Source organism: Entelurus aequoreus, linkage group LG03 (genome assembly GCF_033978785.1).
Source record: "Entelurus aequoreus isolate RoL-2023_Sb linkage group LG03, RoL_Eaeq_v1.1, whole genome shotgun sequence".
NCBI classification, from domain to species: domain Eukaryota; kingdom Metazoa; phylum Chordata; class Actinopteri; order Syngnathiformes; family Syngnathidae; genus Entelurus; species Entelurus aequoreus.
The window spans coordinates 40,731,837-40,756,485 of record NC_084733.1 but is presented as its reverse complement, the minus strand read 5'-3'; the positions used below and the strand labels follow the sequence as shown (position 1 = coordinate 40,756,485).

At 38.6% G+C, this 24,649-nt stretch overlaps 1 protein-coding gene across 2 annotated transcripts; it reads left to right on the top strand.

The window, feature by feature from the left end:
- Positions 1–1,136: 1,136 nt before the first annotated feature.
- maco1b (macoilin 1b) lies at positions 1,137–24,643 on the top strand. Of its 2 annotated transcripts, none has more exons than XM_062041806.1 (11): positions 1,137–1,577; positions 3,230–3,371; positions 3,686–3,812; positions 6,728–6,851; positions 13,863–14,041; positions 15,301–15,847; positions 18,560–18,718; positions 18,894–19,076; positions 19,167–19,287; positions 20,849–21,023; positions 24,222–24,643. In XM_062041806.1, the coding sequence occupies exons 1-11, from the start codon at positions 1,498–1,500 to the stop codon at positions 24,422–24,424; spliced, it is 2,040 nt and encodes a 679-aa protein (XP_061897790.1). In that variant the 5' UTR covers positions 1,137–1,497; the 3' UTR covers positions 24,425–24,643. The 2 variants fall into 2 exon arrangements, with proteins under 2 accessions (XP_061897790.1, XP_061897789.1); XM_062041805.1 differs by having other exon boundaries at positions 15,298–15,847.
- Positions 24,644–24,649: the final 6 nt, after the last annotated feature.

Genomic DNA, 24,649 nt, shown 5'->3' with positions numbered 1-24,649 from the left:
GACTATAAAGGGTCTCAGTCATTAAACTGTTAAAAATAAGTCAAATTATTATTATTCTTTTTTATTTAACGCTTACAGTAAATCTCTATATCAACTTGAGGTTGATATAAAGTAAAAAAAAAAAAAGGTTTCTGTCAAAGACAACTTTGTTTTTATAGTAAAACTGAAATATGCAGTATTTAGTAATTAGAGCCTAAAAGATCAATAATGCAGGACACCATTGATTTTAATTCTTTAATATTTTTGAGTAATCACAGTGAAAAGTTAAATAAAATCCTACTAAATATATTTGGGATCCAAAAGGTCCCCCACTCATAAAGTGATACATTTTTATTTGTTTTTTTTTTTACTTTTAACACTTAAATTACGAGATCAACTTCAGATATATCTGTCGATTTTATGTTTGAACTATTATTTTGTTTGTTTTATGCTCTTTTGTCGAATAAAACTTTGATGTTTTTATATGGCAACCACACAATATATGCAATATTTTTTCCACATAAAACATTTAAAGTGATATTTTTTAACTAATAATTCATTATAACATAGATTTTTAGTCTTTTTTTTTTATAGCAATGGCAAAAAAAAAGAAAAATAAACAAAAACAAAAGAAAAAAAACAGCCTGCATGGCAGCTTTGTGTCAACATTGCAACTTTTTCTTGTTAGATTTCACCTCATTCCACTTTTTTAAAATGTTTTTTTTAAATTTTTGCAATATTATCAATTTTGCAATTTTTGCAGAATGTGTGGCGGGCCGGTAAACAATTAGCTGCGGGCCGCAAATGGCCCCCCGGGCCGCTTTTTGGACACCCCCGCACTAGGGCCAATTTAGTGTTGCCAATCAACCTATCCTCAGGTGCATGTTTTTGGCGGTGGGAGGAAGCCAGAGCACCCGGAGGGAACCCACGCAGTTAAATAAAATAGAAAATAATAAAATAAAATAAAAAAATGAGCGTGTGTAGACCAATAAATGAACGTAAATACTGCCACATTGTGTTTAAGTGACATATTACAATACACCACAGGGAGAAAAGCGAAACAAACCCCGCCCCAAAAGCAGCTGATTGGTCAATGTGCAATGCCCGATTTGTCCACAAACACTGTGATTGGCTTTCCCGTGAGGCATTTCACACGCAACTGATCTCGAGTCATGGTCGAGGGGAAGTGATCGAGCGGTCGCCTCGTCACACAAATGGCTCGTCTCGGTATCCGTCAACGAGAAAGGCCTCGGCGAATAGATTGATTGGATATTCCAAACGTCTGGCAACAGCACACACGTCAAATACAGCGCGGCTTGCGCTCAGTGAGCCTGCGCTAAGAGCAAAAGAGGAGGTTCCCGAATAGAGTCCTTTATTTATTATTTCTTTGTTTCCAGTCGGGGAAATAATTACAGCGGCACATTGTACAGCACTTCATTTATTGTAGTTGGCCGTATACACCAGAAAACTGGATAAGATTACAGTGCTTAGCCGAAGGCCAAAGCCAAGAGGAGGAGGATGAAGCGGCGCAATGCGGACTGCAGCAAACTCCGACGGCCGGTAAAACGGAACCGAATCACCGAGGGGATATACGGCAGGTAACGTATATAGAGTTGGACGTAGGGTCGGGTCCTTACGACAGTGAACGAGGGCGCTCTTTAACAACGCCAATCACGTTATAGCTACAAAATAGGGACTCATTTGAATGTTCATATTCATACAACCACACTGCTAGCGCTGCCTAGCTTGTTTACACGGCTAACTAGCTGCTATTATTGGTAGCTACACAAGTATGTTTTCCTTGTATGCTAGCAGCTAGCGATAGAGCTAGCGTGTAGCTCTATTTAGGCCACACAATAGCAGTTTTGGACAATACCACAAATTAACGATACAACATTACTCGGAAATGTAGTGTTTTTTTTGGAGGGGGGGGTATTACTTAATGAGCAGTGACAATGTCAACCAAGGCCCGTTGTCATGTTGCCAATCGTCCGTTTTGTAATAACATTTCATAGATGGTCACTAGCGAGTTGTAAACCTAATGTCAACCAACTAAAATCTTATCATTCCACATACAGTTAGCAGAACTGTGATTTAAAAAGTACTTTGGTATGCCGTATTCATGGTGGACTGTTGAGTTTAACTAAGCTGATGATTGATTGGTTGCTCTCTCCAGCCACACCTGACTGGTCCAACCATCAGCCAAACGCTTAAGGGCAATAGAGTACTTACACACGTGGAATCATATCCTAGTGATGTAGGGCAGTCTTTGAATTACTGATAAAGTGCACTCATAATTGTATAAATCAAGCAACTGCTGGGATTCCCATTTTCTGACTCGGGTGTTTTCACAACACTTTTGCAAGTACACTTTGTTTGGTTAAATGTGATGATAGCCAGGACCAAACAGGGGCCGAGAGGCCTGAGTGATTCAAGAATCTCCACCAACTGCATAAACACTCCAAAACACTGGGATATGCTGTCACAAAATGCAACTGTCCGTAATGACGCAACACCCGACAAAAAGCTAAGGGAAAATTTGCAAAAAACAAGTTAAATGTGAGACCAGAGGTGTGTGAATATACTTTGTTATTTTTTTTAAAGTGTTGTATTACAGAGTTACAGAAGTTGTCAGAAACACCGTCCCCTTCCTATATAACTTTTATATGGTCTTTCTGTGTTGGCCCTGCGATGAGGTGGCGACTTGTCCAGGGTGTACACCGCCTTCCGCCCGAGTGCAGCTGGGATAGGCTCCAGACCCCCCTCCCCTGTAAGACATCATATTTTGAGCATAGCACAACTTTATGCATGAGCTTAAAAGAGAGCTACCAGATTGCACAAAAGTGACCACCAAGAATCATATTTTTATTTTTGGTCGGGACCACGGTGTTGTGCTGCAAGTGTGAACCTACCCAAGTTACTGAAATCCTTCTGAAATGCTCTCAAGCTCAACAGCCCACTATGTTTACATGTTCAAGAAACATGGTAGAAGCTATAGATTGCAGAAAAAAATCTCTTCCGGAATCTATTCAAGATGTTATCACATGTTTATGTAGACCTTGTAACATTTAGACCACAAGCAACAAATAGGTTTGTAATCAAACAGCAGCAATAAGCTCAGATGTACATTTATACTTAACCCCTGTTATATATTTTATACTTTGGGTGTTAAATGTAACATTGCCAGTATTCAAATTATTGTTTTATAGTGTGTATTTTAATTACAAATAATGTTGCCTCATCTCTGCAGCACTTTCCTGTACCTGAAATTTCTGGTGGTGTGGGCATTGGTGCTACTGGCTGACTTTGTGTTGGAGTTCAGGTTTGAGTACCTCTGGCCATTCTGGCTCTTCCTCCGGAGTGTGTACGACTCCTTCAGATACCAGGGGTTGGTGAGTTCTTGTTAAATACACATTTTTGTAAAGCTTGTTTGTGTAGACTCAAGAGTAGGTTTCAGACAGGTTTGCATCATATTTTATGCAAAAATGGTTAGGTCAACAAACCAGTGCATTCTTTACCTGGCTTATAAACAGCCTGTGGTGCCTGGTTACTGCAGTGTTTTCCAGTGACTCATAGCTATTAGCTAGCATAGAAACTTTGCAATATCAAAATGAAGTGACAATCATCCTGGAAATTAGAAGGCTAGATGTGATTTTTCCAGTGTGCCTTTAGAACTGGATTGTAACTGCCCTCTTCTTCTCAACAGGCCTTTTCAGTATTCTTTGTGTTTGTGGCGCTTACTTCGGACTTCATTTGCCTCCTCTTCATTCCCATACAATGGCTATTCTTTGCTGCCAGTACTTATGTGTGGGTGCAGTATGTCTGGCACACAGGTAACAAGACATTCCTTTCTTTATGTTAAAATAAAAAACATACTAGGATTGTGACAATGTCAAAATCCCTATACTGACATAGTACCCATGAATTTAGACAATTCTTGATACTTACTACTCAATAAATTCACTATTTTATTGAAAACTTAAAAATGTTCAAGTATTTAAGATCTCTTTGCTTCTTTTCTTAAACATCTTTTTGCGCATAATTTATATCACAGTATCAGCTGCCAATAGGAAACTATCAAACAGCGGTTTACCAGTATATCAAAACAAACAATACTGTCCTTATAGACATGGTCAAATATAACAACAATAATCCACTATTTTACTTGATAAAAAGAACAGCAGTGACATGGAGTCTTTAAATACATAAAACAAACAATATTGTTTTTAATATTCTTTCAGTATGGTGGTCGTGACATTCTTGTGTAATTTGTAATGAAATAGGCAAACAGGTATTCAAAGACACATTTTAGTTTTTTTATATCATCCTTTTCTCATTACGTTATGCCTTTTTGCTCTATTTTTGCTGTTTTTATGTTTTGTTTTGTTTTAAATGTTTATTCTTACAATGTGTCACAGGCCCATTAAAAAAGAACAAAGTTCAACAATTGGCCCCCATGCCACACTTTGCCTTCCTGGTGAAATAAGTAAACCGGTGAAGTTCAAAGTGTTGCCAAACAAAATAGGAATGTCTCTAAGCTGTTTTTTTTTAAGCACTTACGGAAATGTTCAAAGTTGGGTTGCACGCTTTTGTAACTTTACTGCACACGGTAGTAATGCACACTCCCTGGGCTTGTGGGGTCAGATCTCAGCTCTCTCTCTCTTTCTCGTGCAGCAAGTATTTTTGTGACCACTTGTATTTGATTACTGAAAAATACATGATGCAAAACGTGCTTCTCTTTCACTTTTAAATGTACTTTTATTCGCTATATATAGCGACAAAGTCAGTAAAGTGGATCACCGATCATTTCTGTTACATCTTTGACAAACCAGGCGCGTAAAAGGTATGTTGTGAAGCAGAGTTGCGCTGTACCTACCGTTAATGCTACACTGCCACACTTCCATTATAATTTGTTGATGAGCAAGGGCAAACTGTCCATGAATAAGTAAAGATAGTGAGGAATACAGGTTTATTTTTTTTAAAGTCCGCATGCGTTCTTCAGCGATGACTTAGTGCTCACATGCCGAGAATTAAGCGGCTCACAGAGGAAAAAGTATACAGTATTCGGTACTGACGATACTAAAAAAAGTAGGTATCAATGTATAATTGTGTGTTAGTATTGAAGTATTGATATTTTTGACAACCCTAGCACATACTATGAATGACACAAGAATGTATAACTCATAGTCATCAAGCATGCCGCCTGTTGACCAGGGGCCGTACTTAGCAAGCTTCTTAGAATTACTCCTAAGAAGTCTGCTAAGAGTTGACTTAAGAGTAAATAAATTCTTCGCTGAAAGCTGCACTTAAAAGTTAGTTATCAAGCGTCTTACTCACACTTTCAGCGAAGTGTAGGACTGAATCTTAAGTGTCACACTCAGAGCTGAATTACGACATTACTATGTGCCGTAAACGGAATTTTAGGTGACGTCATTTCTGTGTCCATAGAAATGACCAATCACGGAAGGGAATCCGTTGTCTAAGAATAAATAAATATCTTGGAAATATTTAAGTGGACAATGGGAGTGTATATTTTGACAATAAACTACAAAATAATACAAAACAAACTAGTCCCCGCCGGCACTCACGCTACCGCTCCCTCTCTTCTATCGCCCACACACTCACTGACGTCACTCACCTCACGGCCACACACATACGCTACTGTCATAACATTTTCTTTCCAATTCATTAATTAGGCAACTAATTTGAAACTGGTGTGGGTGGCTCTATATATACTAGCCCACTGCAGCCACATGCAGAAATCAACAAAGAATCAAAAAGTATTAAATCTGTGACAAAAATAATATCCGCTCTTGTCTAAACGATACCGTTTGATCAGCTGCTCGTCATCAAAAAAAAAAACAACATTGTTCCGTTCCCTGAACGTTCGCGCACGTCTCTCTCGCCTCAGTGCCATCCCCTGCTGGCAACTCCTAACCACTTAAGACACCTCTGAAGGTCTCTTAAATATCGTGGAGAGTAGGAGTGATTTTTAGACTTAAGAACGTTGATAAAAAGCTTTTATTCTTAAGTTTGAGAGTAGGACTAAATTTCGCAAATTCTCAGGACTTAAGTGTAAAATGGCACTCTAAGAAGCTTGATAAGTACGGCACCAGATGTCAGGTTTATAATGGAAAACTTGTCAGGGGAGGGACATGGTCCTTGGTGGCTTTCCTTGTGCATCTGTGTGAAAGTGATGAAGGGAATCATGTGCCCCAATCAAGTTTAGTTATCCTCACATTACCCTCGTTGAAAACTGAATTAATAGTCTCTTACTCGTCTTTGTGCAGAATATACCAATTCTTAAAACTGATACTAGGACTGCAACAACTGATCGATTATAGATATAGTTGGCGATTAATGTAGTCATTGATTCGTTGGATCTATGCCATGCGCATGCGCAGAGGCTACTTTTTTTTAAATAATTTTTTTTTAATGTATTTATTTTTTATAAACCTTTATCTTTAAACTGCAACATTTACAAACAGCTGAGAAACAATAATCAAAATAAGTATGGTGCCAGTATGCTGTTTTTTTTTCAATAAAATACTGGAAAGGATAGAAATGTAGTTTGTCTCTTTTATCCGATTGTTAATCGATTAATTGAAGTAATACTTGACAGATTAATCGATTATCAAATTAGTTGTTAGTTGCAGCCCTAACTGATACACAATGGCAAGTGAACCTTATTTTTCTTTTTTCACTTATTTTCACCTTTGATTGACAATCCTTACACCTTCTTCTTCAGAGAGAGGAGTCTGTCTACCCACAGTGTCACTATGGATACTCTTCGTGTACATAGAGGCAGCCATCAGATTCAAAGACCTGAAGAACTTCCATGTAGACTTGTGTCGTCCCTTTGCTGCACACTGGTGAGCCACTGTTGGATCTTTTCCAAATGTAAACATCCACACAACGTTGAACAGTGATGTTTTATGAATGGTACCTATTTAAAGTAGTGCATCATCCCTTTCTGATTTTGTTAGTGCATCTCATTATACAGACACAAACAGTACATTTGTATGGTAGGCTTATTTATTTTAACATAGAGAGCCAGTAACTCAGAAAAACTATGATTTAAAACATTTCCATTTTTGGTTTTTGAAACAAATCTACCACAAAATGCACTGTTCAGACTGCTGTCTTTGTAAGTTACAAACTCATACAATTATCATTCCCCCACTTTACATATAACTTTAACTCTTTGTGCAAGACAACAACATGATTAAAAAATATACATTATAACTGTTTTTATTTAACTAAATACTCTAAACGTAGCATCACATTTTTTACCTTTGGGTGTGTGGCTCATACAGTACACAGTTGCGGTCAGCCACAAGCTTCTGGCATAATTCTGGGGGATATTTCTTGGCAAAATTGGTTGATTTCTTTTGGTAAGAGACCATTTCTTAAGCATAGTTTGTGTTTTGCAAGGCCATTCTAGAAGCTCAAAAATGTTTTAGCGCGCTACAGTCGTCCCTCGTTTATCAGGTCCAATTGGTTCGAGGCCTTACTGCGATAAACAGATTTCTGCGAAGTAGGATTTTTATTAATGAATCAAGTATTGTCATAGGTAAAGTATTAAAAAACTGTTTACAACCTTTTAAATATGTTTATTAAATGTAATGAGTGACCTCTAAACATTAGATAACGCACATATTCACATGTACTCTCGTTTCATCCGATATAGTAACCTTGGGTGTGTTTTACTGTAGAATACAGTACCCACTAATTGTCCGTAGGATCCTCCAAGCATCATTGCTATGGCTTGCCTGGCCACTATAACACCGCCACGATGTAGAAATACTTGGTCACATCCAAGGTAATTTCTCTAAGTTATGACTGGACCTGGGTAATTCCTCTAAGTTATAACTGTGCTTCAAATGCTGTAACCATGGGCATAAGTTGTTCTGCAAAAACTTGTTCAACTTGAGAGTTGCCGCTACAATCATTAGCTTCGTTGTGAGCATTCCCTGTTAGCATTGCCTGTCTGAATTGTCATTCTACATCGATCACGTCAAAGCTGTGTTAATGATGTTGAAGATGAAGTGCATTTTGAATCAACATAATTCATCTCCACTTCGCCTTAACAGCTGTTGAGAGCTGAAAGCAGTCTTATTAGCAATAATGGCGCAGAGTCTGGTCTGTCTTTTCAAATTTTTTGACTTCACTCGTGTCAAAGGCTCACTAATGTGGAGATGTTATTGATGAAACAGGAGTCGAAAATTAAGTGCATCAAAAAGTTGATTTGCCAAAAGTTGGTCAACTGAATTGTTGCAGTGAATATTCAGCGACGAGAGGAGCAGAGGCGACAGAGTGTGCTGTCATCCCGACCACAACACCGGCAGGAGTTGGCTGCCATCCGGCCTGGCAACCGCTGGCACCGAGACAGGAGCTACCAATGGTAGCTACCATTGAGCCTGACCACTACATCGGCAAAAGCTAGCTGCCGTCCAGCCGTCGAGTCTAGTCACAACACCGGCAGGAAGTAGCTGCCATTCGGCCTGGCTACAGACCGGCAGGAGCTAGCAGCCATTCAGCCCGGCAAACGCCCTGGTACCGGCTAACCGCTATCAAGCCCGACCACAAAACTGGCAGGAGGTAGCTGCTATCCGACCCGGCAAAAGTCTTGGCACTAGCTAGCCGCCATCGAGCCCAACCACTGAACCGGCAGGAGCTGACCCCCATCCAGCAACCTCACCCGCACCATCTACCGGCCACACAGCCCGGCAAACAGCACGGACAACAGCTAGCCGCTAGCCAGCAGCTACCAGGAGCGACAAGGCTCGCTAGCATCCAAGCTAACCGATCCATAACACCACTGGCAGAAAATACAGTTGCTCTTTGAATGTTATAAACTCCAGTTATATATCTAAACGTCATGCCCCCCAAAAAAACATTGCTTCAGAAGAAGTGAAGGAACTTAAAACATTTTTGGATGTTTTATCACAAGAGGTATTAGTCATAAGAAAACAGCAGAAACAAATAATGGTTCTGATGGAAGAGGTCAAAGCACTTAAACGAATGAATGTTGAGAAAGATAAAAAAATATTTTGCTGTACTGAAAAACAGGGTGGCTGACTTGGAATAAACGACTTGATAATCACAGGATTAGAAATAAAACCTCAATCATATGCCAGAGCAGTGACGAAAAATCAGGACCAGGAACCAATCGAAATGGATGAGCTATCAACAGAGGACCAAGTAAATACTTTCGTGCACTCTAAATGAATTAAAATGGACTCAAATATCGAGGCATGTCATCTTCTCCGATCGAGAAGAAAAGAGGACAAACCCGCCAATATTTAAGATTCGCCAACAGGAAGCATAAGACGGATCTTCTCTGACAGGGGAGGAAGCTAAAAGGCACTGAGGTCTACATAAATGAGCACCTGACGAAGAACTTCGCAGATATTGCCAGTAAATCACGACTCCTGCGAAAGCAAAGGAAAATACAGTCTACTTGGATGTCCAACTGCAAGGTATTCGTTATGCTGAACGGTACACCAGAAGAAGCTAGAGTTGTACTACTTATTAGAAACATGGAGGAACTGGACAAATACCGAAGAACAAAATATTTAGACATAAATACAAAATGGATTAATACACATTTTCATGGACCCAAATATCAATACAGCTGATAAAATATATGACGGAAAAAAATAGTGATTACAACTCATTCATTCCTGTTATTAATGAATGTAAATATTATACTGAAGATCATTTTAATTCTACAATAGGTCCAATGATGAACAAAACAATGTCAATCATTAATTTCAACAGTCAGTCTAAACTGCAATTTAGAAAAAATAACACAGTACTTAGTAAAAGCTTCAAATTGATTGCATTAACAGAAACTTGGTTGAAAGAAACAAATGTAAATGAAGTTCAAATTGATGGCTACAATGTAAACAGAACCGACAAAAAGGGGGTGGAGGGTAGCCCTTTATGTAAGCACAAACTTAAAATGTAAACTTGTTAGTAATATGACAACTGTTGTAAATGATATTATGGAAATGGTCACAGTAGAAATAATGAACGACACAAGTACGAATATTCTTGTCACATGTGTGTATAGAAAGCCTGGGTCATGTGTAGAACAGTTTTTGGACAAATGAATGGAGTTGTTTGAAAGAATACCAAACAAATCAGTGTTTCTATGTGGTGATTTTTAACATCGATATTGAAGGAGGACTGAGAACATCAGATGCGTTTTTGAACACCGTGTACAGTACAGTACAATACAACTCATTTAGGAAAATATTGATTCATCTGTATGACAAGAACTGTTAAAAATTCAAAATTGGAGGCAATGGCAGACAAAATTTAATTAACAAACCTTGGATGACAAATGGGATAAAAATGCTTGCAGGGGGAAAAATCATTTGTATAGAACATTTTAAAAATCAAGAACAAAAAACTCAGAAGAGAGGTACAAAAAATAGAAACACAAATTAATATGGATTATGAGACAAACATAAAAAACAATACTATAGGCAATTGCTTGACAAAAGTAAAGACAACATAAAAGGTACCGGTACTTGGGGAATAATTAACAGGGTTCTAAAAAAAGAAAAATCGCAACTTAAAATTCCAAATCATTTCAATAAAGATGTTTACGACAAAGATGATATAGTAAATGATTTTAATAAATTCTTTGTAAACATTGGCCCTACCTTGGCTAAATGAATACCAAAAATTAAAGTTAATAATAAAATTGGAGAAACTATGATAATATTAACAGTATTTTTCTTGATAAAGTAGAAAAGATTGAAATATTACAAACTCTGAAGCAGTGTCCAAATAAGACCTCAGAGGATTATGTAGACATGAATATGACATTTATAAAGAGCATCATAGATTTTGTTATCGAACCATTCATTTGTAATTTATCATTCATGAAAGGGATATTTCCAGATCATATGAAAGTTGCTAAAGTAATACACCTTTACAAAGATGGAAACAAACACGAGTACTCGAATTACAAACCAGTATCACTGCTGCCACAGTTCAAATATTTTAGAGAAATGGTTTGCTTTCAGATTAAATAAATGTATTAATAGATGTAACGTTTTAAGTAATAGTCAATATGAGTTTCGTCCCAATCACTCAACAACAACAGCAATAATTGATTTGGTAGAATACATTTCAACTGCAATAGATAGAAAACAAAATTTAGTAAGTATTTGATACACTCGATCATAAGTTATTATTGGACAAACTGTACAAATATGATATAAGAGGAGTGGCTCATGAGTAGGTCAAAAGTTATCTGAAGGACAGAAAACAGTTTACAGAAGTTAACAATTGGAAGTCTGCCTTGCACAATATTAGTTGTGGAGTGCCACAAGGATCAGTCTTTGGACCAATGCTGTTTCTCATGTACGTCAATGATATTACCATGGTTTACAGAAGTTAACAATTGGAAATCTGCCTTACATAATGTTAGTTGTGGAGTGCCACAAGGATCAGTCCTTGGACCAATGATGTTTCTCATGTACGTCAATGATATTACCATGGTTTCCAAACTGTTAAAGTGTATTTTATTTGCGGACGACACAACCTTATTTTATTCAGGACAAAATATTTCAGATGTGTGAGAGGTGGTTGAAAATTAATTAATCATGATTAAAAGATGGTTTGATGTAAATAAATTATCCTTGAATACTAGTACAAGGAAATTTATGATTTTTTGCAGTAGTAGGAAAAGTGTGGATGGCTCGTATGTCGAAGGAGTTGAGATTCAAAGAACACAAGAGATCAAGTTTTTGGGTGTTATGACTGATGAACATTTGTCATAGAAATCACATAAATGATACAAAGGCTAAAATATCTAAAACCATTGCTATTTTACAGAAACTGAAGGAATTGCTAAATCAAAAAACATTGTATATTTTGTATAACTCGATTGTTCCATATCTAACATACTGTATTGAAGTGTGGAGTAGTGCCTGTAAAACATATTTAAATACAATCTTCCTTCTCCAGAAAATAGCTGTAGAAATAATTTCTGGAAATTCATACAGGGAACCCACAAAGCAATATTCAAACAGTTAAATGTATTAAAATTTCATGAGCTGGGCTATAATATCCTAAAAATCATGTACAAAGCACATGCAACAATTCTACCAAACGACATTCAAAACCGATTTTTAAAAATAGAAAGTAATTATAATCTGAAAGGAACTTGTATATTTAATAAATCTACATTTAGAACAGTGATAATGGAAATAAGTATTTCAATCTATAGTGTGAGTTTATGGAACAAAGTTGACAGTGGAATAAAACAATGTAAATCTCTTTCTGTATTAAAAAAAATCTAAAAATCATGATGAAAGGATATGACTGAGTAGATTTATTTTTTCATTATTCGTTTAAATCTTGTAAAATGGAAATATGGTTTGTCGTCGCCAACATTGAAAGTCAATTGTATTTGACACATGTATTTTCATTCATATTTTACTTAAGCGTTAATGATTGATTTATTTTTATTTTATTCCTTTGTTTGTTTTTTCTAGGGCTCATTGGATTCCACACTTTCTCCTTTTTCTATTGTGGATCACAGATTTGTATTTTAAACCACCTCGGATACTATATCCTCTTGAAAATGAGAGTCAAGACTGCGAAATGGACATTCACAGTGACTTTTATCTCCATGACAAGACATCGGTGAAGCACTTTAGCTACGGAGCTAACGTGATAGCATCGTGCTTAAATGCAGATAGAAACAAAATAAATAAGCCCCTGACTGGAAGGATAGACAGCAGATCAACAATACTACTATCAGGAGACACCGAACCAAACACTGGACCTGTAACTACACGGTTAATGCTGTGCCGCCTGTCGAAGCCTAGCAATGCTGTTGCTAACGACGCCATTGAAGCTAACTTAGCTGCGGGACCTCGTCAGAGCTATGATAAAAACATTAGCGCTCTACCTACGCCAGCCCTCATCTGCTCATCAACACCCGTGCTCACCTGCGTTCCAGCGATCGACGGCGCGACGAAGGACTTCACCCGATCATCGATGCGGTCGGCGGCTAGCGTCGGATAGCGCGTCTGCGATCCAACTCAAAGTCCTCCTGGTTGTGTTGCTGCAGCCTGCCGCTAATACACCAATCCCACCTACAGCTTTCTTCTTTGCCGTCTCCATTGTTCATTAAACAAATTGCAAAAGATTCACCAACACAAATGTCCAGAATACTGTGGAATTTTGCGATGAAAACATAGCTGTTTGTATTGTGATACAATGTGTCCGAATACTTCCGTTTCAACCATTGACGTCACGCGCAAACGTCATCATACATAGACGTTTTCAACCGGAAGTTTCGCGGGAAATTTAAAATTGCACTTTAGAAGTTAACCCGGCCGTATTGGCATGTGTTGCAATGTTAAGATTTCATCATTGATATATAAACTATCAGACTGCGTGGTCGGTAGTAGTGGGTTTCAGTAGGCCTTTAACCCAGAAACAAAAGTCCTGCTTAGTGATATTTATCGATAGCCTCAACATAATACAGTAATGGAAAATAAGACAAATTCTGGACTGTAATAGTAAGACATGATTAAGACTTAATTTCCCACTTAGTTTATACCAAAAATATGTATGATATTTTGTGGTATGTGTCCCTCAGCCCATGGTGATGTAAAACGGGGTTGACTGTGGACACTGGTGTTCCAACACTTTTCCAGTTCATGGCAGGCACCCATGATGAGTGTTTGTAAAGTTCTGACCGCAAGCGATGTCTCGTGTTTTTTGTCTTTGAAAACCTTCTACTTTTCATTTGGAGTTTTTAATTTGAGTGTTGTATCCATTATGTTTTTAATGAAAACACTGCTTTTTATAGTTTTTATGGACTAACTGTATTCTTTTTGTTTTTGTAGCATTGGCTATCCAGTGGTCACACTGGGCTTTGGCTTTAAGAGCTATGTAAGCTATAAGATGCGCCTCCGGAAACAGAAGGAGGTGCAGAAGGAGAATGAGTTTTACATGCAGCTCTTGCAGCAGGCTCTGCCTCCAGAGCAGCAGATGCTCCAAAGGCAGGAGCGAGAAGCAGAAGAAGGTAAGATTGAACAGCATGTACACAACACATATCAAAAAATGTAAATATTGTGCAGAATGTATTTGATTTCAAGAGTTCAATTAGGACACAGACCATTAAAATGATGGATGTTTTTGTAGTTAATTTTTTTATTACAATGTTGAACTTTTTGACAATCATCACAGAAAATGTTTAAGAAATGTATTCTTGAAATATCTGTTCATAGTAAACCTATACATTAAAAGTGTTTTAATTTCTAAATTATAATACCGGTACCTAAATCAACTGGTTTTCAAAAATATTGTAATTTGTTGAGATGCACTACTGTAGAGTACGTGACATAACCATAGATATTGAATATAACTTTATTTTGGTCCAACTTTAAAATTCTCTGATCATACAGTGGTACCTTGTCTTACAAGTTTTATTTGGCTGTTTATGTAGCTTGTAAACCAAAATACTAGTACCTCAAATTGTTTCAAATTTTAAATAATTTAAATTCCGTTCTGGCAAATAACAAATATTATATCGTAAACAATAATATAGAAAGAACTACAAACACCTACATTAGTTTTATGAAGTAAGTAATCTACCAAAATATGCAGCATTTACCTTGGATAGTGGACTTTTACTATATCTCCTGCGAGCTGCTTCTGTCAAACACACCATTATCAGCTTCGCCATATTTTCATGTATAAATGTTTGTCATTTACAAATTATTTAAACATCCTTGGCTGACGTTACCAACTCATTCTGCTTCAATATGGTGCAGATTAGCAGGGCTTTGCTCGAACTGATTCGCCAAATTAGCTATACACACACACACTTCGGTCATGTTTTTTGTTTAATTAATTGAATATCATCTGCATTTTTCTCAGCACCGTCCTTCACGCTCCCTTTTTTCACATCACTGGTTGTAAAAACAAAGTTATGTCTTGCTAGCTACAGGGTAATGATACACTGAATATTTTGGTCGGATATTTTGGACTTTAGTCTGACATTTGCTACGCCAACCAGCGGTGGGGAGGCTCTCAACTTAAAGCACTGCAATTAGCTGAGAAACAGCTTGTTTTCTAAAAAGCGTGTGAGCCAGAGCACTCGTAAGCTGAGGAACAACTATACAGCACTTACAATCATGTTTGAACAATTTCATGTTGAAGGTCTTCATTTCAGTCATATTTTCAGTGTTGTAATTATAGCAGTTGAACTGCAAAGAGTAACATTTGACTTAAATATTTCATATGGTACGCATCTCATTAATCCACTTGTTCTTACAGCAGCAGCTAAAGGATTACCTGAAGTGGACACACCTCCAGTGTTGCAGAATGGCGCCCCTGCCAATAAAAAGACCTCAACGTCACTGCCAGAGTTAGAGTATAAAGAAAAAGGGAAAGAGGGGAAGGGTAGTGGGGACACTAAAAAGCAACACAACAGCAACAGCATCCTGCCATCATCAGTGGACTCTAAACTCCAGGAGATGGAATATATGGAGAACCATATGAACAGCAAAAGACTAACCACAGAACTGGGCAGCACAGAAAACCTGTTGCTTAAAGAGGACAACAATTCCTCTTGCTCGTCCTCTTCCTCCTCCTCCTCCAAAAATTACAAAAACAACAATGCCACAGCGCTCAACTCTTCGCCGCGTGGCCACAGTGCTACAAATGGCAGTGTGCCCTCCTCTGCGCCTTCCTCCTCCTCCACGGGGAAGAACGAGAAGAAGCACAAGTTAGCGGTCGGGAAGGGGACGTCAGGTGGCTCCAACAGGGATCCCACAGACAACTGTATTCCCAACAACCAGCTTAGCAAGCCAGAAGCACTTGTTAGGTAAGTGCCTGAATATTCAAATATTTGGTACATGCCAAATGTATGCTGTTGCATCCGCTGATCTTAATTGTGGCATCTAAAATAGAATTTAATTTTACAGAAGAAGCGTACTCATTAACAACTGACAGTTACACACTGACAAGAAGTACCAAAGAATGTGTCAACTGTATATTACATTTAGTGCTAACAAAGGGAATTGTCAGTATCGTCTACTACATGTACTGTATAGATAGATATCATCCATATTGTCCATAATTAGAACAAAACTTTTTCCAAACAAACTACAGTCTTATTTCGATTATCACGGGCGTTACCCTCCACCAAGAGTTGTGAGTGAATTTCTGTGAAGTAGGGACGTTATTTTAATTTTATTTTTTTATAAATATTATATGCATTTGAAGTCTTTAAAAGCCCGCCACACAGCTTTTACACAGCTTTCAATTGCAAATGGAACCACAAATCACCCTCTCTAAAAGTATATGTTTAAAAAATTATACACTGTTAAAATGTGTATCTTCAACTCATTACCGTTATTTTTTCCCAGAAACGGTAAAAAATTAACCCCATGCACATTATATGGATTCACCCGGTCACAGCATTAGGTACACCGGCACACGCTCCTATCGATTCAGACTGCATTGAAAAAGCTGCTTTTAGCAGCATTTATGTCACGGCATGTCGCATGTCGGTATTATGCGCATGCCACAATTAAATGAAAATAGTACCTTATCTTACCTTTTTTGTGGGGCAGTGGTAGAACGGCCGACCAGAAACTTGAGGGTTCCGGGTTCGAATCCAGCTTTCGCAAGACACTTCACCCACCTAACCTTTCTCCCAGTGCCCCCCACACTGGTGTAAATGTAGCTTACATGTAGATAGTGGGTTTCTTAATGTAAAGCACTTTGAGTCATTACAGAAAATCCGCTACTTCACACTTCACTTGTCAATGTCTAAATAAGTACAGTACATCTTCGCTATGACATCATGATGTAGCCAGAATGCAAAACATCGCGAACTGAGGCATCCAAAATGCTTTAACTTTATGATAGGTTTCCGATGACGTCATCCTAGGACGTCCGCCATCTTGTGTGTCAAAACTAAGCGAAGAATGTATGCAAACACTTTTAACCAAGCACGCCTGTATTGTTATTTTAGTGCGAAATGAGTCACACATGCGTTGTGTGGGGTTGTAGAAATCGTGAATTCAGGACAAGGAACCACAAAGTACTACGATGTTCCGAAGGTCATTGTAGAGCAGGGAAAATAAACCTAGCGAATGTCGACAGAAAGGCGCAACCTGTGGCTGGCTAGAATGAATCGAGCTGGATTTAATCCTGATCCAGCAAAACGACACCATAAAGTTTGCTCTGATCATTTTGTAACAGGTAATGCTTTGAATTATGTTGTTTTCCTTGTCGATGATGAAGGCTGTTATGCTTATGGAAGTAGCCAGTAAGATTTTTCTTGTGTAACTGTTGTGCTGTCGCGCATCTTCACGCTCGCTTCAATTGCAAATAACAATGCAGCAACATGTGAACATATTTCACAAATACTGCCATACACGTACAGTGTCCAAATATGAATCAGTTGATCTCTGTGAGCGACGAACACGATCAAACATTTATCTCCCTTTGTAGCCAGATTCATTTCCTGTACCTATTCACACACAAAGTAATTGTACTCTTCCAGTGACTTGTAGCCCTTGAGCTCATCCAGTGTATAGGCACTTACATTGTTCACCAAATAGTTCACGATGTCCGGGTAACTTATATCCAGATTCCAAATCAGTAGTCCATCCGTCTTTTCCCATCTCATCTCATACGGATCTTTATCGCCAATATCCCTTCAATTTCTGAAAATACCTGGCTTTGCAAACCCCATCTAACGCCTGCCTGTAGGAAACTTTCACGTCCTCTTTCAAATTTCCCGAAGTTGACGTCATTGTCGAAGCAAAAGTGCGAAAAATATTTAGAAAACTGCCGCTGGCAAATAAACAAATTTATGACACACAAAATGGCGGCTGCAGCGAGGATTACCTGTAATCCTTCCCTCACGGAAACCCATGTATTGGACGCTTTGACATTGTTCAACACGTGTATTCAACATTGTAAAAATATTTGTAATTCAGAATAGACTAAATTCATTGTAGTTTTCCTTTAAATAAAATGATTAACTGAGGTGTCCGTTGAACGTTGGTATGATGTAATCCAATGCTAAATTAGTTTTATTGATAAGAGCACACAAAATTACATTCAGAAATGACTTTGAATGTACATTTTTTAGTGTCAATATAATTTTTAGTGTCACACATAGAACATATCTTTTCACAAACTTTAATTCTTTAAAAGTTGTATAATCTTATAACCTTTTATTATTTGCTCAATATATTTCTGGACTTTTATACTGCTTAGTAAGATTCTCTTAATTCATGTGCAGCCACCTCTCTTTGACATCTCTATCCTAGTACACTGTCCAAGTTCTTGGCCTGTATATATTTAGCATGTTCGCATTCAGTTATGGAGAAAAATGTATTTCCATAAGTACTTAAATTGCTGATTAATTTTAACATTCAATCGCTACTCATTCCATTTTAATGAGTGTGCATTCTTTAAAATGATCAACTGAGGGGGTTCCCATGCTGCTGTGGCCTGTGCATATGTGAATATTTTGGTTATGATGTCCTTCCACTCTTAATGCTCCTATCTGGAACAGATTGGAGCAGGACGTTAAGAAGCTGAAGGCGGACCTGCAGGCGAGCCGGCAGGTGGAACAGGACCTGCGCAGCCAGATTGGCACACTGGGCAGTGCAGAGCGCTCAATACGTACTGAGCTAGGCCAACTGCGCCAGGAGAATGAGCTTCTGCAGAATAAGTGAGTGGCTTAAACAAGGTCACACTTGTGAAGCTTTGAGTTTAGGATCGTGACCAGAAAGTGTATAAATAAACACCAGGGAAAGCGCATAAAAACCTCACTTCAATCCTCAACACCTTTTCGAAGTCATTTAAAAAAATTCCCCTATTAACACATCGTGTATATGCACCTACAGGCTCCACAATGCTGTGCAGGCAAAGCAAAAGGACAAGCAAGCTGTGGGACAACTAGAGAAAAGGCTTAAAGCTGAGCAGGAAGCTCGTACGACTGCTGAGAAACAGCTCGCAGACGAAAAGAAGCGCAAAAAGCTTGAGGAGGCTACAGCAGCCAGGGCAGTAGCATTAGCTGCTGCTTCCAGGTATACTGCGCATCTGAAAGTACTTTTTCTCCACAACTGCTGTTATTTAGCTATCTCTTCATTGTTAGTTGTTTGTGTCCTGCTTTTCAGAGGGGAGTGCACAGACACGCTGCGAAGGCGGATCACAGAATTAGAAACGGAGTGTAAGAAACTAACCCTGGACAACAAGCTTAAGGAGGACCAGATCAGGGAGCTTGATTTAAAGGTTCAGGTAATAAGGATTTTTCATGTTGATTTTGTTACATTTGTGTTTCTGTGTGTTACATAGTCCAAAACATGTTGGGTTAACTGTAGAGTGGACTCTAAATCAGGGGTGTCCAAACGTTTTGACCAGGGGGTCGCATTGGGCCAAAAGCTGACTGCATGTGAAGTAGCAATATATATTCACACACACACACACGTGTGTGTGTGTGTGTGTGTGTGTGTGTGTGTGTGTGTGTGTGTGTGTGTGTGTGTGTGTGTGTGTGTGTGTGTGTGTGTGTGTGTGTGTGTGTGTGTGTGTGTGTGTGTGTGTGTGTGTGTGTGTGTGTGTGTGTGTGTGTGTGTGTGTGTGTGTGTGGAAAAGCATCTAAGTAAATTTAAGTGTTTTGTATCACCCATAATACACTGTATTGGATTTATATATGTGTAATTTTAAATTATATATACGTGTTTAATAATGTCCACAAAGTTAAATGAGCGCAAGGTTTGTTATGTGCAACTATGTGTTGACTTTATTTGTTGGTTATAGTTAATCTACACCATGAGCGATGAGGTGGTGACTTCCTCAGGGTGTACACCGCCTTCTGCTCGAATGTAGCTGGGGACGGCGTGGCGAAGTTGGTAGAGTGGCTGTGCCAGCAATCGGAGGGTTGCTGGTTACTGGGGTTCAATCCCCACCTTCTACCATCCTAGTCACGTCCGTTGTGTCCTTGGGCAAGACACTTCACCCTTGCTCCTGATGGCTGCTGGTTAGCGCCTTGCATGGCAGCTCCCGCCATCAGTGTGTGAATGTGTGTGTGAATGGGTGAATGTGGAAATACTGTCAAAGCGCTTTGAGTACCTTGAAGGTAGAAAAGCGCTATACAAGTATAACCCATTCATTATTATAGGCTCCAGCCACCTCTGCGACCTCGACAGGGACAAGCAGTAGAAAATAGATGGATGGAGTGGGGAAAGTTGTTTTGAATTGGGTTCTATAAATTGATGCTGGGCTCAAGTGACCTTTATATGAAACTCATGGTCATTGACCATTGATTTTATCCTTGTCTGTAAGAGGGCGGCATTATCACTCCAATTCAATCAATCTGTCCATTTTCTACCGCTTGTCCCTCTTGGGGTCGCCGCGAGCCAATCTCTGTCGGGCCGTAGTTTGGACACCCCTGCTCTAAATTGTTCACAGGTTTGAATGTGAGTGATGCTTTGGCTATATTTGATTGACTGGTGATCAGTCATGGGCATGTGGGCATGTGGGTCTCTCGGGGTGTACAGAACATGATAAATAGTACAAAATTAATGGATTTTTATTATTGGATTCATTATTAAAAGCAACAAAAGTTGTATTTGCATCGAAGTCCTGCCCAATATAAATTATTTTTACTGTCAAAATACATTATTAACCTATTTTGATTTGGGGTTTTTTAACTACAACGCGAGTACACCAGCTTTTACCTAACCTTAGACTAAATACATGGAATATTTATTATACACATTTTGGCAATGGTGAACATCATTGTCACTGTGCTAAAAAGGTTGTCATTCTCACCCTGACTGAATATCTTCCCTCTTTTCAGGAGCTTCATAAATACAAGGAGAATGAAAAAGACACAGAAGTGCTGATGTCAGCGCTGTCAGCCATGCAGGACAAGACCCAGCACTTGGAGAACAGTCTCAGTGCAGAGACCAGGATCAAACTGGACCTCTTCTCCGCACTGGGGGATGCCAAAAGACAGCTGGAGATTGCACAAGGTCTGTAGTTTCCATTTAAATATGTTAAGGGTGCCTATTTTGTAAACCAAGCCTATGAGAGGGATTGCTTCATATATTAGTGCAGCATATTAGCATATTTAAACATACATTCTAAGGTCCTATGTTTAACATATCCTGTTTTAAATGTTCAAATAAGTAAAAATATGTAAGAAAATTTTCTATTTCAATCTAATTCTTTGCAGAATGGGAATTTGTATTTCATTGGCTCCACATCAAAGGATGATTGCACTTCCATTGTAATTTAATAACAGTGATATCTCATTTTAATATCATAACATATTGGGATGTAAGCGTTTTCAAAATCCCATGTTACGATATTATCACAGAATTAAGGCCACGCTACGATATTAATATGGTATATGTCCAAAAAAAAAAAGATTTCACAGTGTGTAAAATGAAGAGGCAGAAATTTTTAGGATAAAGACTAATCATATTTATTACTACTAGCATGTATTTTTAAGTGCAAAGAATTGTGCGTGAACATACACTGTTTCAAATAAATCATATATTTATTAAAACGTACAGTTGATGTCTTTTAAATGATACAATGTAAACATCTTGTGTAAAACAATAATGGTCGTTTAAGTGTCTTTCAACTTTTACTTTCTGAGAAGCATTGTGTTCTGCAGTGGACATTTTTTATATCAATTTGGAAAATGCTGAATGTCAGAAAAAGTTAACTAACAAACGTTTAATAATGTAAATACCTCACAAACTATATTTTATATTTTCTGGGTGATGGTTTATGAGGTTGCCACTGCTGGATAGGCTCCAGCTCCCACAAGACATCGAGAGAGACAAGTGGTCGAAAATGGATGGATAGATTAAAGATCTATCAAGTTTCTTTTCAGTTTACTCATATTTCCCTGCGGCTGGCTCTAACAAAAGTGGCACGCTTTGCTTTACAAAACACAGACTTTCTTACCTTTGCCAAAAAGGTTATGTTTTTGCCAGAGTTTGTGTGTTTGTCCACAACATAACTCAAATATTTATGGACAGATTTTGATGACATTTTTAAGAAATGTCCAAAAAACAATTCCTCTTATCTACTGAGAGCGACAAGCGGTAGAAAATGGATGGATAGATACTACAAACACTTCACTTCCTGCTTATGACGTTCCAAGCACACGATTCTGGGAGATGTACTTTATTTTTAGACCCGGCCAACGCTAAAGCGCCAGAAAAAAACTACACTCACCAAGTTTTTGTTTGATACTGTTACGCGTCACTGCTTTATTGGGAACTCTTTGAAACCACAAACCGCGGTATCTACAATACCGTTACATCTCTAATTATATCCCTAAAATGGAATAATACTTTGAAGCGTGATTCTGAATTATACAAAAATTTTAGTCATGGATTTGCAATTGTTTTCCTTCAATTCAAATTTTGTACCACGTCTTTAATTCAACTTCTTGTTCACAACCTCAATTATCATTCACATTTTTGGAACTCAAGTGGAATTTGGAGGGTATTCTTAAATCATTTAGGAATTTTGGACAAGCTTGCTGTGGTGTGCAAAGGATTTCGGTCAACAGAGAAGATCAATTCTATATAACTGGTTGCCCGAGGGCCAAATCCAGCCCAGGAATGACTCCATACCAGCCCCCCGAGTTCAGTTCAAAACTTGTCAGCCAGGCATTTTTGCAGTAATTTCCAAAAAAGACAAGCTTTCTCCTGTTGTGTAGAGGAACTTGGACCACAGTAAACACATTGGCAGATCCTTTCATTGCCATTTTAACCTTGCTAGCAAATATAGAACACAGGGGTCCAAACTTGTGATTTACATAACTCAGGAGTACCTTGAGGCACCCCTTTAGGTTCTCTACTTTTTAGCAGTTACATTTTGTAATGTGATTAATGTAACTAAGGTGTTGCTGTTGCTTGTTTACTTCAGATGTAGCCAGTGGTCATGTGTTATAGTTATACTAGTGGTGTTCCTCAAGGTTCCTTTTTAGGGCCTCTATTTTTCATCATTTGGGCTATTCAACTGGTGGCCCACAAGTTAAGTTAAAAAAAAGTTGTGAGAGACATTTTTGTAGCAAAATCTTCAAAATGCCAGAGTGCTGTCATAGAGAAGATATTCGACTAGCTTTGTACAGTATGTTCTTAAAAACAGCAGATTACTGCTGTAACTCTTGACAAAATACGTAGACCATAATAAAATATCTATTGTAGAAGACGCTGGTTCTCCACAATATACAAAAAAAGACTAATAGTAAAGGGAGAAGGCTGTCAGAACGATCCATAGCTTTCTGGAAAATTTGGTCTCCGAAACAATTGAGTTGTAGTCTACCAAGTCAAATTCCTTTTGTGTTAAACATACTTGGCCAATGAATTTGATTCTGATATTGCTGTAGTAGCTGAGTGATAGTAGCGATGCATCCTAAAAGAAAAGGGAGAAAGAGCTATTTTAGTGTGCTGGTTTGAGGTAGCTTTTCTGTCATTGCAATAGATGTAAAATTCAGCCTCGAATTGGGACACTGCGATAGTCTCAATAGCTGCGATTACATTGCATTTTTTTGCAAAATAAAAGCGATATTTCAAAAATTCTGATAAAGTACATTTGCAACTCGTAGGTGATTCCATTTAAGGGTGTGTTTTGCGTCATGAGCCGTATTTCTTGTAAAATCTCATCCCGCGACACTCTACTTTGAGGAAGATATTGCAGCCACTGCTGTTGCCGTGATGTCAATAGAAGATGAATGCAAGCGGGTGGTTGCTCAAAGGCACCGTCCTTACGGCCCCCTTGAAACTTGTTTGGGCATGTGGGTCTCTCGGAGCCTGCAGGGAGAAACCCACGAGACGGCCCTGTGTGGCGATGCCGTCTTGCCCGACTCCGACCGACCAATCGAAGCAAACCAAGACAACCCGTCCGCCCGCCTTGCCCCGCCAGTTGGGTGCAACTACACAAATGCGAAAAAAGTTTTTCCATCATGTTTTTGTGAAAAACTTCAATATCGAAACGTCTCAAAAACCACCTCATGAGAGCGCAAAAACGTTTTTGTGATATTTGAGAGGTTTTTCAAAATATGTGTTTCCATTGCCAGTTTCTTATTGCGATATTTAGGTTTTTTCGCATTTCTAGGGGTAATGGAAACCCAGCTATTGTTACCTTGTTTAAGGACCCACTTGTTTGTGTTGTTTTTCAACTCACTTGTTGGTATCTGTCCTCAGGTCAGATCCTTCAGAAAGACCAAGAAATAAAAGATCTGAAACAGAAGATAGCCGAAGTGATGGCTGTCATGCCCAGCATCTCATACACAACAGACACCAGCAGCATGACCCCCGTGGCCCCCCATTACTCTTCCAAGTTCATGGACACCAACCCCTCTGGTCTGGACCCCAACGCCTCAGTTTATCAGCCCCTCAAAAAGTGACTGCTTTATGCTATCTCTCCTTCCATTCGCCCTTTTTCTCTTTTTTGGGGGGGAGTGGGGGGGTTCCCTGGCCCGTCACCCTTCAATCTGCTCGGCATGTCTGCGGCTGAGAATTTTTTTTTTCTTGGCTCTTTCTTTTTTCCTCGCCAGGTCAGGAGGTTGTTGTATTGTGTGTAGTTGAAACAAAATACAAAAAAAATAAACCAGACATCAATTTGATTAGAA

Bases quoted from the DNA above. Each gene is read 5' to 3' on its own strand.
- maco1b (XM_062041805.1), top strand. From the start codon at position 1,498: ATGAAGCGGCGCAATGCGGACTGCAGCAAACTCCGACGGCCGGTAAAA. The intron at 3,372-3,685 runs GTGAGTTCTTGT...TCTTCTCAACAG, and splicing joins CCTTCAGATACCAGGGGTTG to GCCTTTTCAGTATTCTTTGT. The intron at 19,288-20,848 runs GTAATAAGGATT...CCCTCTTTTCAG, and splicing joins AGCTTGATTTAAAGGTTCAG to GAGCTTCATAAATACAAGGA.